Here is a 22,651-nt window from a genome sequence, read left to right on the forward strand (position 1 = left end):
GTGAAGTACCGGACAAAACCTTGGCCAGCCTTGGTCGGCTCAACCAGCTCAGGTGTAGGTCTTCCTCTAAAAATAATTTCTTTCTTCTCTCCAAACGAGCGCCTTGAAAAAGGCACATGAAGGAGCTCGGAAACAGACCGTTAGGAGGTGTGAAGGTAGCGGTTATAGCTAGTTCACTCTGGTTCACTCATAACCCGCTAAAAGGTTCAAGCTTTGATGACATCAGCGGGGGCTAGTGCCGACACAACGCTGATCCCCTTGGGCGTTATGTCACTACACATACAAATGTGATTCGCTGATACACACGTCACTCAAAGTTATAATCAAATGGGAAATGGCAGCTTCAATGAAGGGCTAGCAATCCTACTAGTGCTGTTCTACGGAGCTGTGATGCGTTTAGATGACATTGAAGATCTAGCTACCATATTCTTTCTGGAAATATAATCGTAACGTACTGACAAAGTAATTGATTTTTGGACACAAATTAATTTAATTGTGAATCGATTTTTGATTTTCACAGGGCCAGGAGAGAAGGCCCTGATGGCCCTTACAGCCCACCACTGCCCGGGAGATACTGTGGGAGGTGCTGCAGGAGTATGGGGTGAGGGGGTCCCTTCTCAGGACCATTTAATCTCCGTATGCCAAAACTAAAGGGGTATAAAAGTATACCAAGACGCAAGAGCTGTGTCCGGGTTCTCGGCAGTAAGTCAGACTGGTTTCAGGGTTGGCCTCCACCAGGGCTGTGCTTTGTCACCAGTCCTGTGTGTAATATTCATGGACAGGATGTCAAGGCGTAGTTGGGGTGGGGAGGGGTTGCAGTTTGGTGGGCTGGGCATCTCATCACTATTCTTTGCAGATGATGTGGCCTTGATGGCATCATCAGCCTGTGACCTTCGGCACTCAATGGCTCGGTTCGCAGCCGAGTGTGACGCGGCTGGGATGAAGATCAGCACCTCTAAATCTGAGGACATTGTTCCCAGCAAGAAACCGATGGAGTGTCTTTTCCAGATGGGGAGTGAGTCCTTACTCCAAGTGAAGGAGTTCAAATACCTTGGGGTCTTGTTTGTGAGTGAGGGGACAATAGAGCGGGAGATGGGAGATAATACCACTTGATTTACAATGGTAAAAACATTAACCAGCAGCTTTTTGTTAGCTTTCATTTGTCATTTTAATGGTTGAAAGGCCTGAATAGTCTTTTTTTGGAAAAACGTTGGTTACATCCAAACATTAATTATTTCAGTAAGCTCAATGCTGTGAATCTTCCAGAGGAGATGGATGGAGGGAAGATGACATTTCAGCTTTTTTACATGGTAATGAGAGACCAGAACACACAAGCACACACATCCGCACAATACAAATGTACTCCTAAGGCCGACTGCCCAGACAAACAGTACACTGACTTTGACGCAGGCAGTCAGTCTCAATCTTTCTCCTTCTTTTTGCCTTTTTTTGCAGAGGAACCCTACTTGTCCTTCAAAACACATCCACAGAGACAGTTACATTTAGAGGATTTCTTCACTTACCACAAACTTGTCAAGTCCGGTGTTTCCTGCATTAGCTACAAAAATGCCTGAATTCTGCGTGAAGTTGAGTCTTTCTGGTCTCCGATTGAAAGTTGTCCTCTCACCATTGCCACAGTCCATGAAGAGACGCACCTCGTCATGCTCAACCACCACCTGATAGACCGATCAAAGAGACTATTATTGGAAGGTTTTGTCATGATGACATTCCATTGTTTTTACTAAAGTTCAAATTAAATTTTTTTTAACCGATTGGTGAAGATTCAAGAATTTAAAAAGATTTAATGTCCTTATTTGTGTTCCTTCTTTGAGATACATTTTCCTTTCACTTCTCTCTTTCCTAATGTCAGTCTATGCAACAGATATATTTCCACAGACCCTCATAGGTTCAAACCCAATCGCTATCAAAAATAATAAAAATGCTAAGAATAAGTTCAATGCACATTTTACTGATTTGCAGCTGAGTTGGAGCAATTGTGTCTTTAATAAAAGGTCTGCATCAGCTGAATACATCTCTCTAATTTTATAATTTGTCATGTAACATATACAGAACACAATGCTCACCGTGAATCGTGTCCACTGGTCGGTCATGTCTGGGACACTAAAAGAAGCAGCCTTGTGGCTGTGGGAAGCTTGCTCTCTGTCAGTGTAGTATAGTAAGATGCTTTGGAGGCCCCCACGCACTGGAGTAAGGGCCAAACCCAGCTCCACCACCTTCTGATGGGTGTCTGTGATGGCAAAGAGCACGCCTCCTCTCTGAGTGGCTGGACGCACCTTGACTCAGGGCAAAAGACATAGCGTTACTAAAGATTAGGGCTTTGGAATCCTGCTTTGATTTTGTGAATATTACAGTCATACTATAAGCATATACATACAGTAATGTGCAATACTAAGAGCCACAAAAGTTCCACTACAAAAAAATGGGTATCATAGAATACATTTACAGATCTAAAGCATTAACATTTGTTTTTTTAATTTTGCATCTGGACATGAAGGATTGCTTTATCTTAAATATTCCACAAGGTGGCAACATGGCTTTAAGCTGACCATAAAGATTGTTCTCTAGCATAGAATGAAAGCCATGTAAATCGCATATTTTATTATGGTGTACTCTATAGTAACTAAGATGAAATCTGATAGTGTATCTCAACCCCTGTATTGACCCCTTTACAGTATGAATGGTGTTTAAAAGGACAAAGTGCTAAATCATCTGGCATTACCGTGACAATGATGGCAAAGTCCCTGTAGAAGGACCCTGGCACAAAGGTCTTGGTGTGCCGGCCGATGTTGGCTTCAGGATCAAATTTATACGCTGGGAAGCCCTGATAGCCAGGAGTGAAGGAGACGGAGGGAGGGAGTGGAACGCCAATTAACTCCGTCAAGTCCAGAAGACCTCCTGAGCCTCGCTCTGACAGAAACAGACACAATGGAAATGTGTGTACATAGAAACAAAAAAAGTAACAGGTGTAACATGTTTTATAGTGACTGAAACATCCACTTGTAAGTCAACTATACTTCCTACTATATACTAAAACTATACTAAAATTCCTGGCTCAGAATGGGCCTTTTCAAAACACTTTAGTTTCTAGATTCAGATTTTTTTTTAAATACCTTTGTTTGTGTGCAGGAAATACATGTGACACTTCAAAGTATAAAAATATAATGGAATATGAGGCCGTAAGGGGACTTTTAAATCAGGGACCTGGCACCGGATCCTGAAGTTGGCCAACAAAGTCCTGCTTGTTTGTTAAGTGTTAACACATCCATGCCCAAATGCACTTGAAAACATGGTCAGTACAGTTCATTTGTTCAGTTTGCATCAGATGTAAAACCCAACTGTACCAAAACACGGACGTTGACACCAACTATTCAAGGAGGTCCTGGGACATGAATGCCCAAATTGGCTGATTCACATTAGTTTTAAGAGCCATAGCAAGACATCATGCTCTACATATCTCAACAAGTTCAGTTGAATGGCATAAGTCATTCATTTTGCACCACATTTTTAATGTATCAGTAAAATTGATATTTATCTTCAGACATTTGATAGTCACACTATTATTTAACTGTATTTAATTCCATGGTTCTCTGTAAAAAAACATTGCTGCATTGTGAGTCGGTAGTTGTACTTTTCCGACTTCATTTCACGGTCCCTGAAAGAAACTCTTCTGGTTGGTCAAAAACTTTCAAAAGCGTCATGGGAAAGCTAAAACTGCTTCAGCATCACAGCTAACGCAAATAATAGGGCTGAAAACAAATAAAAAAATTGACAAAAGACTGTCAATATAGGCTCTAAGAGTATGGATTTATTGCAAAAAGTCCTCTAAAACAAATATGAGTTCCAGGAAAAGAAGCACAGACCTTAGACTTTTTGTTATTATGGAACCCACGCAACTTCTAGGAGGGGCCGGCCCTTCAATATACACTCAATTCACACGCTACCATTGGCCAGGCATTGATTCTTACACAAGGTCACGGAACACGATGTGTGTAAGTCCTATCCCCTGACCAATAAGCTACCCTAACCTCAACCACTCAAGGTCAACGCTTAACCCCAACCAATTGGGCTGCTTCGTAGGGCGGGACTTCCCTTGAGTTTACGTGGGATCCATAACAACTTTTCTGCATACTAAATGCACTCATGAACGCCCATGAGTCGCACCCTTTCTTGAAAAACAATGAGGACGTGGGGTTAAACTGGCCAGTTTTGATTATTCACAACTGGCCAATGGCGCGGAACGGGGGGGGTTAACCCCCCCCATTCCGCGCGTGAATTACGCTCATGTCGGAGATGCACAGAAGCTGTTCCGGCAGATGTCTGAACCCTGGTTCAAATTGACCTCCTTTGTCTGTTACCTATGTGTTGCTGTTTCATACAATACATCTCTCTAATAAAGCGGTGTGTGTACCGGTGTGTCTGTCCATCTATCCTTGAAATATCTCGTTGACCGTTCATCCAATCTACTTTCCTGGGTACCCAATGAACTTGGGGTTGGGATTTTGGAGAATTAATTTGGACAGTAGTTGATATTGGATATTAAAAACTGTCTTTTCAACAATTAGCAATACCAAATGCACGCAATCGGCCCGTTCTAAACAGGCACATTTTGAATGGGCACTGTAGTTCACTAGTTAGATTAAAGAGGAGAGATACCAGAATCATCTTGACATGGCTTTAATATGAACCGATTTGATCCAGACTCACTGCCTACGCCTCACTGCTCTTCCTCGCATTGACATAATCCTCCAAAACAAAAAGGCACACACTAAGGCTGGCAATTAGAGTATTTAGTGTGAATGTGAAGGGATGGCTTCACATTCCCTTGATTCCCCCCACTAAAGAGTCCAGCTCCCGTGGTGACTAACTCTCACCTCAGCATTCCAGCCAGGATCACCCCTGCTACCTATATCTCTGGCATACACACACACACACACACACACACACACACACACACACACACACACACACAAGCACAGATGGAAATGCATCTGCATACATTGCACACATCTCACCCACATCTCACCCACATCTCACCCACATGAACACTCACAAACCCAAACATTTGGGAGTCTCTAATTCATCAGCCAGACCAACTGGAAGACCACCTGATTAGAGGGTTTAAGGAATGTGTGTGTTCTGTGGACCACTCACACAACCACTATTGAAACACACACACAAACACGCCTAAGCTGTCACACCTACAGTCCAGATGTGAAGTCATTAGTGCCCTGTAATGACAGAAAGGAATACAGTGCTCTGAGTGAGCGCATGCTAACACCAACATGCTGTTCAGTGGACAATGACTGCAGAGGTTGGAGTTTTCATCTCCACACTGTGAGACACACATTTGCAAATAATGGCCAATGTCACTGTTGGAATCTGGTGTGGCACTGCAGGAGCAACCTGGTGGTGATTACCAGTCATGACTAGAACGGCAGCCATTTTTAAGATATGGGTCAAATATGTTTTTCTGAGAAGGGGCAGAAAGAAGCACAGTTTTGGGGAAATATCACCTCACTATCAAACCAAATTAATGAAACATACTTAATTTAGTGAGGAAAACAATAAAATAAAAAAGAACAAATCTACAAAGCTTTTGCTAAAAAGATACACTTGAAACCTCTTTTAGCTCATTGTTTTGACTTGACAAACTTTGATCTCATCACATTTTCCAGCCACACTGCCCTAGTAGGAAGAGAGCAGTAACTGTAGGGAAAAGGGTTAAAGGGTTTCAGGTCAAATGGGTAAACCAAAGAGTCTATAATAATATTTTTAAATACCTATATATGATATAATAACAAACTCCTCAACACAGCGGCCACAGGTTCTACTCTGACCAGCGGCCCTTTGCTGCATTTCATTCCCCCTCTCTCTCCCTTTTCCAGTCTAAGCTGTCATACACAAATAAAGGCCTAAAATGTAAAAACTCACTAAAATATCTCAAAAAAATTCTAAATACTTGGGTAAAAGTTAAGTCCCTTTTCAACACTCGTTTAAACATTCATGCTCGAGCTTGTGCACGACACCAGGAAGTTCTATGGACAAATCCCATGCTCATGTGATGCAGGAGTAGATACTTAAACCTCATTGACATTATAATGACAAACATTTTGTACACAAACGTTATACTAACACATTTCTGATTTTATATTTCTTATGATTTATTAATTTCTAAATTAATTACAGTTGCATCTTCTTAGTCTGTAAATCCTTCATTCATTGACTAGGCCTGTTCTTTAAGCATATGTCAATAAGACAACATGACAGTCATTAAGTCCCCAGCATTCATGGCTTCAGTCACCAAATCAAGCTTCCAAAAATATGCTAGTCATCTGATCTCTCAGTCATTTAACATCACATATTTCCACTCCAACTCCCTCCTCCTGAACCTAATCCTCGTCGTGTTGGCCACATGGATGCTTGATCAGCTTGTATAGAGTTAGAAAACCAATATGAACAACCCCCTTTAGCATTGCCACGTATAACCTTTTAAACCCACCTTGACCCTGCTGGGTGACACAAAGGCTTCCTGCTGCTTGACCCACTCTCTCCAGATTTCTTAGACTTTAACAGCTTTAATGCAGAGTGCAACTGTGTCACATACCAGCACGCTACAGAAATAACAACTAGGGCTTCTGTTGTGATTCGTGATATACATTGGTGCATAATAGGATAACGTGAAAGAAATCAGCTGTAATTTACTGTAATAAGGGACTGAACCACTGACCCAGCAGCATGAACTGCTGCACCAACGACCAATGACAGACAATCTTAAGATAGTAAATATGGTGGACAAGTTACACTGAAAAAGAGGATGGCAGAGAATGATTATGTATTACTTGCTTGGCAGTTCAAAGCATAATTTTCTTTACAGATATTCAGCAGTAACAGTAGCTCTGCATGTTTGGGGTATTTAAACACATTGCTTGGCATGTTGCCTCCATCCAGGGATAGGTTACTTCAAGTTTGTGAGTAAAGAGTTGTCATGTTAACAATGAATTAAATCACTATATGTATTGCAAAAAGGGTCCATTGTAGTGAAAAACCCACAGAGATATGTCAACTGACTCTGCAGTTCCCTTCAACTATACAGAGAATTTTAGCCTTTAGACTTTAAATCTACGTTAAAGTAGTTTGTTTATGTTCTTTTTCCATTATAACTGACTGTCAAACTCGATAATAAAAGAAAGTTCTGTGGCTTTCATTGTTTGTGTTTGGTCATGTTTTAGAAAGAGTTTAACCTGAGCCAGACCGACAACAAAGATAGAAATCATATCACATTCATACAGGGATAGTAGTATACGGTTGTAAAAAGATAATAAAATATATGACACCCTGGCACAGTACTCGGTATCAGCTGATATGCAACTTTAGGTATCAGAATTGGTATTGGAAAGTGAAGTATCGGACCATCCAGGTTATATAAGCGAACGTCACTTTTTGGTTTGACTCATGCACTGTGTGCCGTACAAGGGGAGACATGTAGAATAGCTTGTTTTTAAAGGGTCACAAGGCCAAAAGGTTGGGAACTCCTGGTTGAATTACTTTGGAAATCTCACCTATCTAATCTGTATTGATGGTTATGTAGTAACTGCAACCCACTCTGATTTACAATCCTGAGAGCTTGTCAAAAATGCTATAACATTTTTGTTAAATTCCTCTAGTCTTTAACATCCCTGTCACACTCACCACTCTTCCAGTGTTTTAGTGGTTTGTGTTGTGCCCTGGCTTTGCTGTCTCCTCCTGCATTCTCATCTGAAGGTAACATCCCAGGTTCTGCAGTGCTGTTGCCAAAGCTCGATACTCCTCGGCTTGGTGAAGGGGACAGCACAGACACCTCTGTCTGAGTGCTACCCTCCGGAGCTTTCTCTGTCACCCTGTCCTCCGTTGCTACCCACTTTGTTGTCCCTGGGGTGTCTGAAGGGCCTAGGGACATGCTGGATGGAGAAGTGATGATGGGAGGAATGGAAGTAGGAGTCGTGCTGGTGCTAGTTTGGGGGTTTGCCCAGAGGAGACTCCACCACTGGGCTTGTGAGGTAGATGAGAAGAGGAAGAAGAGAGCCAGAGTGTGGCAAAAGTCTCCCATCCTCTGACTGTGTATTGCACGAATGTACAAAAAAGCTGATCCTGATAACTGCAGCTACATAAAACTGCACACGTGCAAACAGGAGGTCCAGTGGTGTGAAAATTATTCAATGGGCGGCCTTGAAGCTTCTTGTTGTCCTCTCTGTTCCTTCTTCTATCTTTTCTTATGCCCTCTTGCTCTGCTCTTCTCCCTTTCTCCGTTCGTGTATGTCTCTTGCTCTGTTTGTAACTCCCTGACATCTCTCTTTTTTTTCCTCTCCCTCCCCTTCTCTCTCACTGTGTAATTACCAACTCCCCCTCCTCTGGCAATGTACAACACAGCAGACTAGATTTTCTCTCCCTTTTTCTCAGATGCAGATTAGAGAGTTAGTTAGTTTACTCCTCCTCCTCCTCATCCTCCTCTTCCTCTTCTTCCTCTCCCATCTGTGTGTGTGTGTGTGTTCACCGGGTCATACTTGTAGTCTCTTGGTCTACCTCTCATGGCACATGTACGCTTGTCTAGTCTAATCTGTGTGTCTAAACATAGACACACAGATTTGGGACAAGGTGCATTTTTGAAAATGCTTTGAAACATGGAACATATTGAGATGAGCCTTTATTTTGAAATTACCATTTTTTTTATATTTGTTCATTTTATTATTCAAATGTCTGGAAGAGCTCAAAAATAAAATTGTTAAATCATGTTTTTGTTGATTTTTATGAGTGGATAGAAATGTAAAGGATTGTGTTAAATGGACACGTGATATCTCATATTGATCACAGACCCCTGAATGGAATCAAATGGGAATCATGTCATGACAGACTGTAATATTAGCAAATATCCTATCATTGTCCAAATAATCAATATAATATCGTAGCGTAATAGAACTTGTGAATTAGCCTCATACTAATGATAAAGCTTGTGGTCAGATTACTTAATATCATATAAAACCACAATAAATGAGTTCAGAAAACATTGTACAGACATTAGCAGGGAGAATTCTTTATCAGGACATAGGGGCAAAACATTCCTTCTCATGGCTAATGGGACATAAAACACCCTTTACAGGTACATGTCAAATTCAGAATAGTGTGGGAAAGAAATAACTTGACAAAAAGTTGAAAGTTTGTAATTTGTTAAACAGAAAGGCTGTACTGTGCACAAGAGGAGACTGGAGTTTGGAGATTGGAAGTGCAATTAAATTGACCCAGTCCTATGAAAAATGGATTTATTGCTAGTTGATTTTACAGTAATGCGTATGTCCCCTAGTGGGACTAATAAAGGATACATTGACCGGTGGTAGGTCTAATCGCAGGGAAGGGAGAAAATAAACTGGACTGAAGTCTATTCATATACACGTGCAGCCCTTTCATCCTAATATCTTTTTTACATGTTTACAGCGAGATAGGAATATCATACATTTTTACTTTCTGAGTTTCCATGCATATGTATCTTTGCTCCATGGTCTTGGAATAACTTGCAAAACTTACTCCATCTAAATGATCTAGTCCCATTAAATTAATTTAAGGCTGTGTCAAAATGCCATGTAATTAAACTGCCACATTTGACCTGTTCCTTTTCTCTAGGTGTGATTTTGTCTATGCTGTATTTCTGTTCATATTGTAACTGGTGTGCCGTCTTGGCCAGGTTTCCCTCGAAAAAGGGGTTTCAATCTCAAGGGACTTCCTGGTTAAATAAAGGTTAAATAAAAAAGTAAAAAAAATGTATCATGCATGTGCAATCATTTTTAAACAAATCTTAGTGAGATTTCAACCAGTATGGCGATAATACTCTTTCTCCTTCATTTGCTGCTGTTTTTAAGCCTCTGTCCATTTTTTATGTTTTATCATATTTATATGATTTAGCTTCCTCTGTCCAAAATTGAAAAGGCAACTTCTGTCTGGCTCATATTAAGTCAAGATAAACCACACAAGACGAACGTCAAGACAACCCTCCAGTTCACCAACTCACACAGAAGCCAAACACTAATCAACAAATGACAGCCACTCTAACTACCGCTTAAAAAAGAAAAACAATCTACTCCTGCACCAATAGGCTACAGAACGAGACTAAAGTGACTTCATTCTTAGGCTCAGATTGGTTTAAATTCTACTATTAAAGGCAGATCCATTAAAACTAGAAGACAAATGAAAAATACATTCAGAAGTTTGAATGGAAGCATTTATAAAGTGTCAGATTTTCTTTCTGCTGCAGCTCAGTGGTCCGGGAGAGAGGGTGAGAGGCCCCATGTTGGTGATGACAAAGGGACGCCTGTTCAGTCATATTGTTCTTCTCTAAATGTTTGGTGAGGTCCGTCATGAGGGACGGAGTGCTGCTGAGGATCATTTGGTGGAGGTGTTTGTTCAGGCTCTTTATTATAACACTACCTACCTGTTTCTGCATGTTAAGGGAAACTCCGGTGGCAAGGCGCCTGGGAACATGAGTCTCCATCCTCTTCCACTTGGTGTTTTTTTGGGGTTAAAATGCAACCTGAACCAAATATTGGAAACAAACACAGAACGCAACAAGGGTTTATGGGTGCAAGGAGCCCGATGGTGACGGTGACACCAGCAGGGCATTTTCTAGCTTTTGGCGGGCCCTCTGCAAGATGCGGTTTGGGGAGCCCTATTTTGTCAAACTATGAAGGAGGTGAGGTTCAAACCTTCAAGATGATCGGTGGAAATGCATCAATCTGTTACACTTTAGGAGGAAAACAGGCTATTCGTAAAAACCTCTCTTAGATTGAATTAAACAACTCAGGTTGACACAAGCAATTTAAACCTACAAAAAATGAAAATAAAAAAGTTAGCAATGAGGCTCCTCTACCTCAAAGGTTCATTTTAAAGTGTTTTGAACAAAGAAGTCTACATGCTAGTGGCTACAAATAAAGACATGTTATTTTATTTCTCCCGTAATATATTGAGGCTGAACTTGCAACTTGGGGGTCCCCTAGTTGCTGTACATCTGCATAGTCCGCCTTTAGGAAGAAACAGCTCTGGACATCAGCACCATCTGCTTTGAGAGCTAAGAAGGGTAGCCCGATCATCTCTCTTTGTGTTTTTTAGCATTTGGATTTAAACTTGATCCACATGTGTCTATGCATGTTTCATGCACACCAAAAAGCAAAATATCTCAACTAAGTTTGTCCTGTGATATCACCCTCCACTCGGTTGTTCTCTCTCTTACTGAACAGTAACTGCCTTGCCTGGGGGTTGTTGGTTGTAAATGCTATCTTGAAATTTGATCAGACCCTGGGAGCCATGCTGGTCAGAGCACACCATCACACATAAACAGTTGTGGGAGGAAATGTGGTCTCAAATGGAGCGGATGATTGGTTTAAGATTTAAAGAAAGGGTAATGGCAAGGAACCCCCCAGGGGGGGAAGCATGATTAGTCATGGATTAACAAGGGATAAGGGGGTGTGGAATGGGTTGGGCTGAGGATAGGTTGGAGGGGGTCAGGAAGAGAGACACGGATCAACTGTGACGCTCCATCACAGTGACACTTTGGAAGTCATCCCACGTACAACCAGTGACCCTGCTCTGGGCTCTATTAAGCTGAGGTGATCTGAGGGGATCTTTGCTAACTATAATGATTAGCAATTAAATGGGTTACATTCAAGCATGAAAAATGTCTTCAAAGCAGTATTCATTAAACCTCATGAAGTTGCAATGGCAAGCTTGTTAGCCAACGGTTGCCTGTAGAAGTTGAGCAGCATTAGCGTTCATTTGGAGTCATGTCTTTTGGCCACCCAACAAATGTAAGTCCAAAACGCATCCTACTTTTAGATCTGTTTTGGCCCCCACCAATTCTGAGAAGCAATATCTGACTCTAACAGCTCAATGTTCCCCTACGTTCACCAGCTAGTTGCTAACTTTGTCTGTTGGTGGGACAGGAAGTATACTGTTGATTTTGCTGGAAACAGTTCCTGCTGCAGTTGGACACAGGGTTTGTGAGAGTGATGAGAGAGAAGACTTTCTTGTTCTTAGTTTATTGTTAAGTTAGAAACTAGATCCAGCTAAATAGATATCTGCATGTGAATGCAGGTAAATAAAGAAAGCTAATATAAAGCTAAATCATCGTCAGACTTAGCAGATGGGTTCAGTGATTGCATTTCTGCCAATTGCTTACAATACAGATTGTTTACCTGCACACAACCAAAGGCAGCTCAAACACGATTGGCCAATCCCACCGTGACTACAAAGAAAATGCAAACAAAAAACCAGAACATACCAACATCTTGACCCATTTCCTACAGATCCAGATATTTTTTATGAAGATTAAAAACACCCTGAAAAGAACTGAAGAGTCAGGTGGTGAAATATAGGTTTATTCCCTACAAGTAACCCCTTTCAAATTTGATCCATTGTTAAAACATGTATAAAAAATGACCACCAATCCTTTGTAACTACCTTGTGTACTATCGTGTTTTGGATATGAGGCTGTTGTCTCTAAGCAGTGGTGGCAATGCCAGAATGCATGGACAGATGTTACTAAGCTGTTGCCCAATAAACCTGGACCATTTTTTTGTATTTGAGGGTGTGAATAAATTAAAAGGATGAGAGGTCGCTAACATGGCCTTGATTAGGCATTATGGTGTTATCAACAAAGAAACAAAAATAAAGTGTTACTTTTGTGTGGAAAATTTAGTGGAAAAGGTTGTGAGAATTGTCCATACATGGTTACCCCATTTGGGGCCTCTGAATTCCAGGAAAGGCAACCCCTTCACCCTTCACCTCTCTCTAACATCTCGCTTCACCTAGTAACTGCTCCAACAATCAACTACAATAGGTTATCTGTCACAGCCAATCGCATGGAGATCCTATGAAGTTATTCATAAAATATCCATTTAAGTGTCTTCCAAGGACAAAAGGGAACCCACATGACCAATAGACCCTAATTTCCTAATCATATTTGATCAGTGACTTGATGCTTTGGGAAACTGTTATATTTGTCACGTTCTTATCTGAAGCATTTCCTATAGTCAGACTTTTGCACAATTACGTACCACAGGGCAATGACAACCTGTAACACAGTACACACAGGCTAGCCCTCTGGCAACATCTAGTGGTCAAAAACAATACTGCAGACTTGAATGAAGAATAGCTCACACCAAATGGCCTATGGCTTAAACTTGGCTTAGTAGAAACTATCAAATTAAAGTAAGTTACAGAACAGGATTTGCAAATCACATCTGTTTCTATGGACCATGTAGTGAAAACATGCATGTTCCAGAAATGTATGTTTAATACAAATGGTTGAAATGGTAGAACATTTAATTAACTTTAATGGAAGTCCACAAGGGTGTAGCCTACTTAAAAAGTAGAAGCTCAACTAATTAAAAACAGTTATTACGATTTGGTACAAACACATATTTGTGTTTAGTAGGAAACTGAATAGAATTACAAATGGGTGTGATGCCATTATTCTTCCTAGTATGTCTGTAGTCACATTAATCAATAAACTACATGCCGGGACTGGGAGTGCCTGACACGTTTTTAAGAGAGCAGAGAAGTCAAATGTCTAGATAGAAGTGATGGATGGTGATAGTTGTATGCAAACTTGACCAAACTTACTGAAAATGAAAATAGGAGAGAACAAAATAGACATATTCAGGATCAGGGTTTTGTTGTATGAAAATGCATGTATTAGTTGCAACAAAATCTAATTACATTAATGAAGTAATAGTATTACATAATATCCACTTTGAAATCAATTAAAACTAGAGACCATCTCGTGATGGGATCGCACTGGCTGCACCGCCAAAATCTGGACTGGGGAGTTCAGTGGGGACCCCTTCCCTACTTCCCTACCCCCCTACCTCCAGCGCCTTTGATCAGACCACCCGTTTTTGAACTTGACCTTCATTTTGATCTGAACTACACACCTGTGTGTTTCTAGACAACATCTTCCACTGTTGTGGTGCTACCATGGTCACACAACCTTGGTTGTTCCAGCTATACACACCTGCACCCGCACACAAACACACACACACACACACACACACACACACACATTACATTACATGATGGGTGATGTTCATACTTGGGCTGCGGTGGTGCTTCAGAGAAAGAAAAAGTTGGGAATCAGTGCCTGGAAATATTTCTCATGTTTAAAACAGTTTGCCATAGTTCTAATAATTTACCCATACAAGGCATCTTTGCCAAATTAAAGGGTATAATTGCAGGAAAGACAAACAAATTGTGGGTGATAAAACAATGGGTAACTCTACCTACTGATAGTATTTCTGTAACTATATGACTGATTGTCCAATTTAAAGGTGAGTATGTTGGTCAAAGCTGTAACATAAGAACGAGTTCATTCCTTCTTTGGGGGTGTTTACATGTCCTACGTGTGTGTTGGAGTGTACAAGTTGGTCCGCTCTGCCAATTAGAGCGAAAGAGCTTTTGGCTCACTTGCCAGTGTTTTTGTGCCAGAACAACACAAGAGCTCATTTACTGGGCACTACAGATGCTAGCAATGTTTTGTTTAAGTTGTAACTCTGAAATGACTAATACATTGAGCTAAACCTTTAAGCATGACTACATCTTTTACTGGTTCTGTCAAACAAGCAAAGGATCATCTATGCCGCACAAAGGGGCTTTTCTGGCGGTTTATCCTTTGTGCATGGGTGTGATTGTGTAATATATTTGACTTTTCCCCAGCAGGTTTGATTGACACATCCTATTAACCAACCCTAAAGCAGACACGTGGGTGGGCGGGCTGCGAAGGGCAACAGAGAGGACCTGTTCTCAGGTAATGGAATACCACATATGCACATTTTCCTACATTTACACACATTCACACTGCGGCCACTAGGCAAGTAGTCAATGAAGCCTGTGTTGCAAAGCTGTTTTTCTCATGCACCCAGTCTTCCCTGCCCCCCCACTCTCTTCCGCTTCCCCTACGATGTGTTTTCATTTTATATTTCTAGGCCATGTTCAGTCAGGAAATGTTGGAGTAGGTTTTATAAGCTTACATTGGAAAGACCAGCCAAAAAACTAACTCTGTCATAATATGGAGTGGTGAGTCATTATCCACATTTATTCTAATTCAATACAGGCAGATATATGCCTGACATGCCAGTACATCAGGCAACACCTAAAACAAAGTAATTAAGTCATTTTAGAGGAGGGGACTTTTTTAACCAAACTGCTTCAGGAAACTATTGCAAATTCCTGGAAATGGTCTGTGATCGAAGCTACATGAAATATAAATGATTGAGTGAAGAAAGAAAAAAAATAACACAAAATCTGTCCAGTGGAAGAACAAAGAACAAAGAAGATATCAGCAACCAAAATCAGACGTGAGCATGGACGTAGTGGACAGTGCATCATCCCAAACTTCACTCCACCCTTTTCCACTGACAAAATCATGTAAAATAAATTCATAAATTACAGAAAAAGCCAACTGAATGGAGATCTTAGATTCACCAACTAGTAATTTACAGCTACATCACAGAGGGGCAGCAGACTTTTACGCTGTGGCTCTGCATACTGTTAAGGTTCAGTGGGGATTGCACAAGTGGGACAGGACCCGTCTGTCTAATTGAATCCCCTTTGTTTCCAGGACGGACAAACACCCACACTCACACACAGACACAATACACTACACTACACTCTTTGAACAGCTCAACCTCGAAACCTCAGAAGACAAAGGGACTACCTGCAGGCGTGGGGGCGGTGCAGCCTGGGAGTGAGTTACAATCTGTCAGACTCCATCAGTGTATCTTCTGGGTGAGTATGAACAACACTTTGTGTGAATACAATGAATGGAACCGCTAAGCCAAGACTGTACAACTATCTGACCATAAGAATATCTCCATACACACTTGTTGTTGTCATGGTCAAATGAGTGGTGGTAATGGTAGGGGAAATATCATTAATAAGAATCGTTATCATCCCTCTTACTTTTGGGGTTATTATTACAATAATAGTACTATTGGTAGTAGTTTTAACAGCTACCTGCTTAAGAGACAGGGCTGTTTTTAAGTATGCCTATTAAAATCTTTTGCAACAAATTAATCTAAGGCATGGGTAAAGAGGGGGAGGATCGACAGAGGAATGTAGGGACAGAAGAAGAGAAAAGAAGAAGGGGGGGCTTCTTTAGGATAAGAAAAGAAAAGAGGAAAGATAAGAGGAAGAGCAAAGAAAACAAGAGAAAATTGGGAGTCAGAGAGGTTATCGGGAGGAGAGATTGACCCTAGGGTAGGATTAACTCAAACAACTGACCTGCCCACACACACACACACACACACACACACACACACAGATCCCAATTAAAGTCAATAGGGCATTAAAATTTAGATTGCATCGTGCTGAGTGACAAATCATGTTGCACTGTGTGCTGGCTTGATCCTATCAAATGAATAAATAAAAAAAACAGCCCTTGGCTGACTGACACACACACAACTAGTAAACACATATTTTATCTTCTTGTTGTACATTTTATGTTGGCAGTGCAGCAACAGTTTGAACTGTCTTTCAAAAACATATTAGGAAGCTATCTGAGAGAAAAGTAGCAACAAAAAAACCTGCATCGCTAACATTAGGGCAGACATCCACCTAATTACATTGGAGAAGTTATGGGGCCACCAGAGCCTTAGATAGAAACACACCTGACAAGACAAGTCAAGAATGTGACTTCATAACATGAGCAGATGTTAAAAGATTATCTAATGTGCTTTAACTAGATGACTTGAACCTTAAAAGATCTTGTCGAGTATCCAACCTGCCCTGTGTTGTCCATCTTGTGACCTCTGACCTCCCTCTGGAAAGAGCCTCTTCACAGGCATCATGCACAGTGCCATGATAGGCTTCTATGCATTGCCACAATATTAAATCAAATTCATAAATAGGCTTTAAAGCTAGTAGTTGCTCCTCGTAACATACCAAATGACAATTATTACCCAACTCTGCAAAATAAATCACTAACAGTTTTTTGTCTATACTGTTGTGTGCAGTCTTTATAGACGGAGCTTTGTGTTGAGCATGTTGTTTAGACAGTTTTTTGGGGCTGTTATTCCCTTTGTAATGCAGAAAGTTGCAAATTGAAATTGTCACTTTTTTTCAGTTTGTCCTTTTTTATGATTCCTTTTTTTCTCGGAAAGGATGGCCCACTCACTTTTGTACTGGCCAACCCAAAATAGCAGCCAAGCCAGTTTGAAAGGCCATGTGAAAGACACATTTTTAAGTTTAGTCCTAAAACAAAGATACATTAGTCTTACGGTAAGTGGCATGTGATTGCAGCATGGGCTCTGCAACAGGAGAATGATTGGGTAAATGACTTACAGACTGCCTGCTGAGCCACAGGTTAGACAATAACCTTATGACTCAGCTGGCGCTATAGATGACCACTGACTAACACACACATAGAAAACACATGCAAACACACAAGATCGCTCATTGCCACACTGTATGGCCTATAACATATTTCATATAAATGAATGCATTGTTTGGAGTTGTTAGGAGATCAGTGGTGGACATCTGCAGAGGGACAGTTTCCATTACATCAAGTGTCCTGGCTTTCACCCCCCCCATCCCTCCCCCCGCCATCCTCCCACTAAGATGCAGCTGGAGGGACAATGCAATAAGCCAGCCGGCTAATTTTCAACTGTAGTTCTTTGGTGAGGTGTTTTGCAACCAGAGCATTTGTATGTATTCAGTCATTTCATTTTTTTTTTTATCGTTCAGTCCTCTGTTGTCAGCATCTTTTTTTGCATCAAACCTCTAAACATATCTAAATATTTGCTTTTGTTAAACTTTTATGTAACAGACTGGTACCACATTCAATTTGAGAATGTATCTAGTTACCATAAATAAACTGGATACTGACAGGTTTTCCCAGCTCTATTACTGGCAGAAAATTTGTAAATATTTCATTACATACAATTTCTTAACTTACTTCAATTAGTGTTACATGTATTATAAAACAATCTGATGAGAGTAATTTCTATTTATGCCATGTTACAATGTGTGCAGACAGAAATCATTTGAGATGAACTGAAATCTATCCAACGAACCAAGCCTGTCAATCAATTGTTTCAAATATGTGGTATCACTGTAACAGTTACAAGTTGCACTACTTACATCTGCCTTTAACCTGTTTACACATGGCAATGAATGTTTGTGTGTTTGTGTGTTTGTGTGTGTGTGTGTGTGTGTGTGTGTGTGTGTCTGTGTGTGTGTGTGTGGGTGTGTGTGTGTGCTTGCACACAGGGGGTGTTCGGGTGTTTGCTCAGCTGCATGTCTTGTTCTCAGAGCAAACAACCTCTCAGAGTTTCTCGCATAGACTCATCTCCTCCAATTTGAATGTTAATGAAACACATGGGAGGCACTGTAATGGGGAACTCTTTCACACATCTGATGTGAACTGCCTGTAATGAAAGACAACCTTCAGAGAAATCTGACAGGAAAATATTATCTCATGTTCACTCCACTGTCCCTGACAGAGTGCCATCTATTGACTTCCACCCACCAAAATCGCACCACAATATTCACTATTGTTCAGTAATGGAGAAGTTAAATGCTGTACAGTGTGGTATTTTTCCATTTGTGTCTTTGTTTGTGTATCTGTTGAGACTTTATTTTAGGGCAGTGCAGGTGGAGATATGTACAAGTGCAGTCAACACTATGCTGACTGAGGTACAATACTCTTTGTGAGCACAGAAGCTCAGATTATTTTCCTTTTCAACTCATGACACATGTTGACAAACTGAAATAAATGTGAGTATTGCTGTTATGGTATGCTGTCATGTCATTTGTTTACATGTGTTGCAGGCTGACATACCTGGTCTGATTTTGGAGTTTCCATCTAACCAATAAAACGATCTGGGACATTTGTTCTTATACTGATGAACTAGTCCTAAGTGTCCTGAGCACATTCTGTCCTCTTTTAGTCAAAGGAGTAAAAACATTTCAGTGACTATCTTAAGCTGCAGAACTTTCCTATCCTGCGAGAAGTTCCTAAGGAATGGTAGATGATACAAAATGCACAAATAGGAATAGTATTTATATAAAAGAACCCATATGTTCAAAGATACAGTGGTTAGAGGAGAGTGATTATGTCCTAGATACGTTCTGTCATCTCTACAGAAATCAAGTCATTGCAATCAACAATCGGATTAGTTTTTGGATTGTTATAAACGGTCATCCAATTCAAATGCAAAAAGATTTAGCCCCATCCAAACTTTCAATGCAATAGGCTGAGAGGTCTTTGGGATTTCTCATGAATGTATTTTTTAAGTTTTGACTATAATGTTTGACCAACATCTTTCTCCCTGCATCTTTTTTTCAGTGAGAAATGGTCAACTCAGTTGAGCTGTACTGTCAGGAGCACCGACAACCAAAACAGTGACTAAAGAGCTTGAACATCCACACAGCCTAAAGGAAGGAAGTTAAGGAGTTAAGGATTTGAGCTTCTACGTTTTATTCATGAGGTTAAACAATTTAAAGGACAGCTGTGGCATAGAATGGCAAAAAAAACACAGAACGTGTGAAAGGCTTCTATCAAACTATATAATTTTTCTTAATATGTTATATACAATCCCAATGACTCGTGTGCAGGTGACATGATTGGGGTACAGACGGTTTGGTTTATACCTGGGTTTAGGATTCACAGTTTGATACAGAGGAAAAAAACCCAAATGCAGACAGTTTACCGTCTGTTTGAAAAGACAGTAGTGCAAGTGTCAAAGACAGCCAAATTTAGTTTTCCAATTTATTCTACAATTAGATTACACAGAAATTGAGAATATGTAGGGAATGTAGGTGTAAAATTCCATTATACTCCCCATAGAGAACAGAGCAATGGCCACAACACATATAAATATAAAGATGTTAGTAATTTAGTGTTATAATAAATCAGAAAATGAACATGAAGTTGTACAATGTTGTCACATTGTGAGTAAAATAATCAGCATAAAAGATTGTGTTGTGATTGTGACTTTATCTTTCCCACTCATAGATCAAGGTCTCTGTTCAAAATGCAGTTTAGTTCAGGACCTGGCTGGCTCTGTCTGTGACTATGTTCACTGTAAGTAACAGAGGGAGGAAAAATACTCAGTGAACATAACAAGAAAGGTAATGTAACTGCCTTTTATAATATGAAAACATTTGCAGGTCAGGTTATCTTTGTCAGTCCACCAACTAAATGCTGGCTGAACACATCTCATTAACTCTTTACTGTAAACTCACTTTAATCTCACTCACTTTTACTACAATGATCCGTCTATGACAGATGGTGTGATGGATTGTGGGATCTACAAGTCCAACATGAGAGAGCAGATGCAGCAGGTTGCCACTGATGATGTGTATAGATGTGTAAGTGTGCATGAGGAGAAAGACTCTGACCGATGTAACATGAGTGTGTGTGTGAGTTGACATGTACACTAACGTCATTTACTTTGCAGTAAAGACAAGTTGTAAAAATATTACTTTGTAGCAGACAATTACTTTAGTAGCTTCAGACTTAATCAAACATATAGACTTTATAAATCCTCTTGTTTAGTGTTGCTTTAAAATCTTGAAAAACCATGAAGAATTATCATGAGTGGTATCAACATGAGTAATGCTTGACTTTCCTCCAATAACACAACTACAGTGAACTAGATACAGTATGCTGAGCTGAAAATTAATTGACAACAATTTCAATTATTGAAAACGTCACTTTTTGAGCAAAACAAGCAAATATTTGCAGGATTTTGCAAATTTGAATATACTGCCATTCATTGTCTTATTTAAAATTATCCTAAATAATTTTGCTTTAGGGACATCACAAGCACATTAATGACATTACATTAGGTTCTGGGATCTTCATTTATTACTATTGAAAGAGAAAATGATAAATTGATGAATCAAAATACAGATGAACCAATCATTTGTAATAATAAGTAGTTGAACACCCAAATGTTTAATTTGATTTGACAGTCCATTACCAAGTTTTACTAAAGAGCAATGGTTTGTGTATTCACATGTAGAGCAGGCCACACCAATGCATGTACATGTCTCAAATAACAGCATGAACAGAATATTAATACTCTCCTCAAGTAAATGAAGTTTTAGATCCTCTTCCATATTAAAAAGCCTTTCTTTGTATGTTTCTGGCCCCAAAGCATAGAGTGGAATAGACACACAATGATAATGAGTCATGGTACTCTTTTTAAACTGTAACTATGGAGATGATGTACCCAAACAACAACAACTACAACAACAGTCCCTTTCCAAAAACCATTTAAAAAATGATCAAGTCGAACTTAAACATACTTCTGGTATGAGTTGAACTTCATCAAACAATAGGCTTTTCTCTCCTCATTATGATTACACGTCTCTTTTCCTGTATGTGTAATGGGAACCAAGGTTAAAGAAGTACATCATCTCAGTGAGAATGGCATCATGGAAAACACAAGACTGTATTCAACTGAAAGTCATGAGACCCTCAAAGAAACACCCATTCTTATTTTTTAGTTTCCAGTGACTGATTTTTTCCCATTAAAATCCTATGGAGCTGACCGTTACACACATGCAGCAATGACACCTTTTACAGTTGGCCCATTGTGCCCAACTGTGTTCAAATCAAAGTTACTGTAGCTGAATGAGCACATTCCAGACAGGACACCGCTGCAGTGAGGGCGTTCAGTTCTCTAATATACTGACATTTAGGTAGAGGCTCTTTCATACAGCTCAACGACATTCATGCTTGCCAGGTTTTAGACTCATAAAACACCAAATGGAGCTTGGTGGGAGTTTTATTCCAGAAACATCAGAGACCAAATAAGGTCAAGAGTGGAGGTGGCAAACTGAATATGATTAAAATATTCAAAACTGTTTTCCATAGCAGAAATGCTGTTTTCTAGAGATGAATATGGTTAATTAAGAACACATTCAATAACTGATAGAATCAAAATATGGCCGATATTGTGGATCTCAACAGTAATAAAATGTGACTAAGTTTTACAGTACAGAAGAGCACCTCGTCCAAAGCAGACTCCTACTGGGCTCACCTCACCATCATTTATATTGGCTAAACATGGAATTCCTTTCAGAGCAACTCAACCAACGGTAAATGGAAAGTGAAGGTTTCTGGAAGCTCGAATAAGGTTTTTTAGGGGGGGGGGAGTTTGGAGTGTGGAAAACAGTACAATAACTACGTTTGCTTTTTTTCAGCTAAAGTTTTGTTTCTGGAAATGTAGATGCTAAAATGATGCTCTCAAAAACCTGAACACAGAGTTCAGGTGTTACAGATGTTTTTTTGTGAAGCTCGGGGTTCACAGAGAAACGACTAGACAGGAGAAAATGGCTGAATGCAAGGCCAGGGATTGCAGATCTATTTCCGAAAGGTGTTAAACAATAAGAAACAGGATTTCTGTAATCTTCTAAAATCAAATCTACATAAGAATTTTGATATTGGATAACTAAACTCCAGACTGGTTGTTTTACGTCCAACGTTGTAGCACAGTATGGTTCACCTTAGGGAAAGATTGTAAAAATGAGAAAGAAACTATGGGCAAGGTGTGGTTGGTATGGTTGGCTAAAACACATGGTCAGGTGTACAGTAGGTAAAGATTGT

The 22,651-nt window shown here is 40.1% G+C and overlaps 1 protein-coding gene across 4 annotated transcripts in view; it reads right to left on the reverse strand.

The window, feature by feature from the left end:
* LOC117954319 (collagen alpha-2(IX) chain-like) overlaps positions 1–22,651 on the reverse strand; it is a 46,891-nt gene that overhangs the window by 21,170 nt on the left and 3,070 nt on the right. For 3 of the 4 annotated variants that reach the window (XM_034888028.1, XM_034888027.1, XM_034888026.1), the window contains exons 1-4: positions 7,711–8,364; positions 2,741–2,928; positions 2,085–2,294; positions 1,524–1,676 (exon numbers count right to left, since the gene is read on the reverse strand). In XM_034888028.1, coding sequence (XP_034743919.1) covers positions 1,524–1,676; positions 2,085–2,294; positions 2,741–2,928; positions 7,711–8,107 — 948 coding nt within the window. In that variant the 5' untranslated portion in view covers positions 8,108–8,364. Of the gene's footprint in view, positions 1–1,523; positions 1,677–2,084; positions 2,295–2,740; positions 2,929–7,710; positions 8,365–22,651 lie in introns of those variants that run through there. The other variant, XM_034888029.1, reaches the window with a different exon arrangement.

This window comes from Etheostoma cragini, chromosome 12, assembly GCF_013103735.1.
Source record: "Etheostoma cragini isolate CJK2018 chromosome 12, CSU_Ecrag_1.0, whole genome shotgun sequence".
Taxonomy (NCBI): domain Eukaryota; kingdom Metazoa; phylum Chordata; class Actinopteri; order Perciformes; family Percidae; genus Etheostoma; species Etheostoma cragini.